Source organism: Wyeomyia smithii, chromosome 2 (genome assembly GCF_029784165.1).
Source record: "Wyeomyia smithii strain HCP4-BCI-WySm-NY-G18 chromosome 2, ASM2978416v1, whole genome shotgun sequence".
Taxonomy (NCBI): Eukaryota; Metazoa; Arthropoda; class Insecta; order Diptera; family Culicidae; genus Wyeomyia; species Wyeomyia smithii.
The window spans coordinates 173,605,666-173,609,670 of NC_073695.1; the positions used below are offsets into that span (position 1 = coordinate 173,605,666).

Genomic DNA, 4,005 nt, shown 5'->3' on the forward strand with positions numbered 1-4,005 from the left:
GTTATCGATTAATCGACCAACTATGATAGACTCGAAAAAGAACAATCAAAACAAGCAATGAAACAAAACAATCTGACAGGTCGACAAATAATTAGGTATCAATGTATCGGTAACTTTTTTTCGCAGCGGTATACAGACTTATACAGACATTTTTATGGATTATACAGACTTGCCAAAAAAAAGTCTGGCATCTCTGGACTCACCATAATGTATAAAGACATGGTGTAACGATATGTCAAAAGCAGAATCGGCCATATTGGAAAAAAAATTGCCAGCGAGTAGGTTTGTTTATAAACAACTAGGGCATAAAAATTATCGCATCTCATAATATATCATTTGGATGCGTTTAAATTATAAATATGGAAATGCTACATACCTTGCTACCAATATTCATCAATTATAGAAACAATTTCCAACTTAAAACACCTGAATTTGCGGTCTCTAATTGCCTAGTTAGTGAGGATATATCAACAAACACGAAAAAGTTATTCGCTGTTGCATAGTGATGCTTTTCAAAATAATTTCTGGCAGCTCTGGGGTCACATCTGCACTTTAATTCGTCTCTGAATTCCGTGAACACAAATATTGCTGTTTTATACATTAAAAATAGTTTCCGGTAAATGTTTTAGTTTGAAATATTAACGATATTATTTGCTGCACCAAAATGAGTGTAAATCACAAGATCAAAGCGTCGACCAGTACAAATAACATTTTGTCAGCGAATTTAACAACGGTGTGCCGAACATGCTTAGTAGATGAAGCGGACTCCGACACGGAACTGTATCGAATCAAGGAAATTTATATAGAAGAAGAATCAACCAACACACAAGTACAATCTTTTGAAGAAATGCTATGTCTGTTTGTGGATGATGAGGTATAAAAATTACTTTATTTTATCGTGCATTTTTCAATCGAGTTCCATAATTTTAGATTGGAAGAGACAGTTCAAATATTCCGAATAGTATTTGTATGGCTTGTATCGAAAAAACTCGTACTGCTTTTCATTTTTTTGAAATGTGCCGGCGAACAGATGTTACTTTAAGAGAATGCTTGTTGCGAAATGACGAATCTATTAAAGTAGAAGAAAATAAGCAGGGAACGGACTCTACAGATGATACAGAAAAGTATACTTTGGAAGTAGTTGTTGTCGATGAAACAGTTACGGAGTCACACAAAAAAATATCTGAAAAAACTATCAAACGAAATGTATGTGAAATTTGCTGTAAATCATTCAGTCAGCCACAAACGTTGAATCGTCATAAAAAAATTCACACTAAGGATAGTCAACCAGGAAAGCCTTGTGAATATTGTAAACGTTTATTCCTTCGTTCTGATGATTTACGTAGGCATATAAGAACACATACTAATGAGCGACCATATGCTTGTGATACGTGTCCTAAAGCATTCAAACAGTCTAACGAACTGAAAGATCATAAAACTTCAGCCCATTCAGAATCCGGACAGCGGAGACAATTTTCTTGCACGATCTGCGGAAAGCAACTTGGTACTAGAAATGGTTGGTATGTACATATGAAGGTTCATCGCGGTGAAAAAAATCATAACTGTTTATTTTGCAAAAAACGGTTTGTTACTTCTGGTGAACTTACATCGCATCTGAAGCATATACATACCTTTGAAGTTAACGCCGAAGTTCTGCAATGTCGCATTGATGGATGCATTAAAAATTTTGTTACAAAATCAGCATTACGTTTTCATCAGAGCAAAAAACATAATGTTTAAATATGAAAGAATTAGCTATAGGTATCAAAAAAAAAAAAATTATAAAACTGGCCAGGTGTCCTTTCGAAAAATAACATTTTTCATTGTTTGATTTTGGAAAACGCGTAAGATGACTCATGCTCGTATACATACAAACATTTTGTAACCATCATTATGTCAAAACATAGAAAAGCTATCGTTTATTAGCATATTCAGGACTTAAGGCGCTTATGTGTCAGCATATGCTCATTCAAGTTTTTCACTCGTTTAAAGGACTTTTCGCAAAGGGCACATACGTGAGGTCTCGCATCAGAATGAGTATTTTCGTGTTCTTTGAGATGATACCTACAAAAAAAGTTGAACCGTAATTCTAATATTAAACAAATAATAGAAAGTTTTACTTCATGGCAAACATCTTTCCACACTGCGCACATTTAAACCTTCGTTGTTCATGATTCAGACTATTATGTTGGGCGAGACCTGTTGAAGTGTAGTAGGATTTGCAGCAGATGGTACATATAAAATTTTTGGCATCTTTATGCTTCACTACATCATGATAACGTAACGAACTGCGATCAGTGAAACTTTGTGAGCAAATCTCACAATGATACCGTTTGATTTTCAAATGAACCGACCGAATATGTTTTCTCAGCGTGGTATCATGAGTAAATGATTTGGAACAATATTCGCAGGTGTAGCGTTTAACAGCAGAATGCGTCGGCATATGTTTGCTCAATTGTGATACTAATTTACCGCAAATTGGACAAACTTTTCCCTTGTTATTTTTTTGATTAATCTTAATATATCCAACAGATAACTTTTTATCCTCCAGACCTTCTTTAGTTGATGTTATTTCTATATCATCAGCTACTTCGAAGTTTTCTAAATTCACATTTTCACATTCTATTATTTCACTTTCATTAGTATAAATTTCATCCTGATCTCGAAATGTATTTTGTCTGGAAATCCTTGCTGTAAAATTTTTATCTGTTGTATACTCTGTTCGCTGTTCTATAATTTGCTGCAGCACTTCATAGGTTTCTTTGCAACGAGCCTCTAGTTCAGCAAAGTCCAACGCACATTTAAAACATCGTTGACAAATTTTATTAGGAAGACCATCGTTTTCATCAACCTGCATTGTGTTTGCATTTGTTGTTAACATAAACAGTAATAGATATTAAAACAGCGTACACCAACCTTTGAGATAATAAAATCCGATGCTCCAATCAAACTTTGATTGATACCATTGTTTAGTATTTCGATACAATGATCTTGCGACAGGCAAAATCGACAAACATTTTCGAAATGTTCCAGAAGATGATTATTGTCGTACTCTATCAAAGTCATTCTATATATGTGCGGCTCCAGAAGAAAGCAAGATATACTGGTAGATCGACAAAAAATATATGTTTGTACACTGAAAAAACTACGCACCAGAGATGCCAGATGTTTTTGAAAAATTCTACAACTGCTCGAAAAACCGAAAAAATCTGCTTGAAATCTGAAAAAAAATCTATCCGATTCGAAAAAATTTCGCTCGCGCAAGGAAAAATCTGCACAGATTTTGAGGAAGTCTGCGCAAATTTAAGGTAACTATGACAAAGATCTGCAGAAACTATGGAACATCTGCATTTTATTCAATTGCACACGGACGCTAAAAATCTGCGTTTTGCAGACAAATCTCAACTACTTTGTGATAAGGTCGTATGTCTAAACGTCAACAAAACGAGTGAGAGTTATATTCCTTGTACTTCACAAGCACAAATCATCTCTCACTCGTTTTGTTTACGTTTAGTCATACGACCTTATCACAAAGAGAAATCTGCACATCATCATCCCTGTTGCGCACGCTCCATCCAAGTGTTTCATCAATTGGGTTGTTTAGCTATTCACGGATTTCCGATTTTTATATATCATCTAAAAGCATGGGCGCAACTAAGGCAAATTTCTAGGGGGGGTTAGTTTTCATAAACTTCATTTTAAAAAAATAGGAAAAAGAGTTACAATGCGCCTATTTAAAAACGCATAAAGTAGTGTCGTAACAGAAGACAAAATCACTTCAATCGGGAATAAATCTCCGAAGATGTATTGAATATTTTGACCATCTCTTTCAGCTGACACTGATTCGATATTGAGGCGAACTAGGTTTGGTAAACGGCTGGGCAGTGCGTACCAGCAGTACACCCGTGCTAGTCGGCATAAAATAGATCCCAGTGTGGTCCAAGGCATAATGCCATATTCCTAACTCCACGTGGAACCGACTGGAATACGAGCAACCATGAGAAG

At 35.3% G+C, this 4,005-nt stretch overlaps 2 protein-coding genes across 2 annotated transcripts; one reads left to right on the top strand and one right to left on the bottom strand.

Moving 5' to 3' along the window:
* Positions 1-269: 269 nt before the first annotated feature.
* On the top strand, positions 270-2,401 carry LOC129721408 (zinc finger protein 22-like). The gene is made up of 2 exons (XM_055673924.1): positions 270-874; positions 931-2,401. Exons 1-2 carry the CDS (start codon positions 665-667, stop codon positions 1,738-1,740), a joined length of 1,020 nt encoding a protein of 339 aa, XP_055529899.1. The 5' UTR covers positions 270-664; the 3' UTR covers positions 1,741-2,401.
* LOC129721409 (zinc finger protein 595-like) lies at positions 1,907-3,133 on the bottom strand. The gene is made up of 3 exons (XM_055673925.1): positions 2,917-3,133; positions 2,121-2,851; positions 1,907-2,064 (listed from the first exon to the last, which is right to left on the bottom strand). The coding sequence occupies exons 1-3, from the start codon at positions 3,064-3,066 to the stop codon at positions 1,932-1,934; spliced, it is 1,014 nt and encodes a 337-aa protein (XP_055529900.1). The 5' UTR covers positions 3,067-3,133; the 3' UTR covers positions 1,907-1,931.
* Between the last annotated feature and the right edge of the window lie 872 nt (positions 3,134-4,005).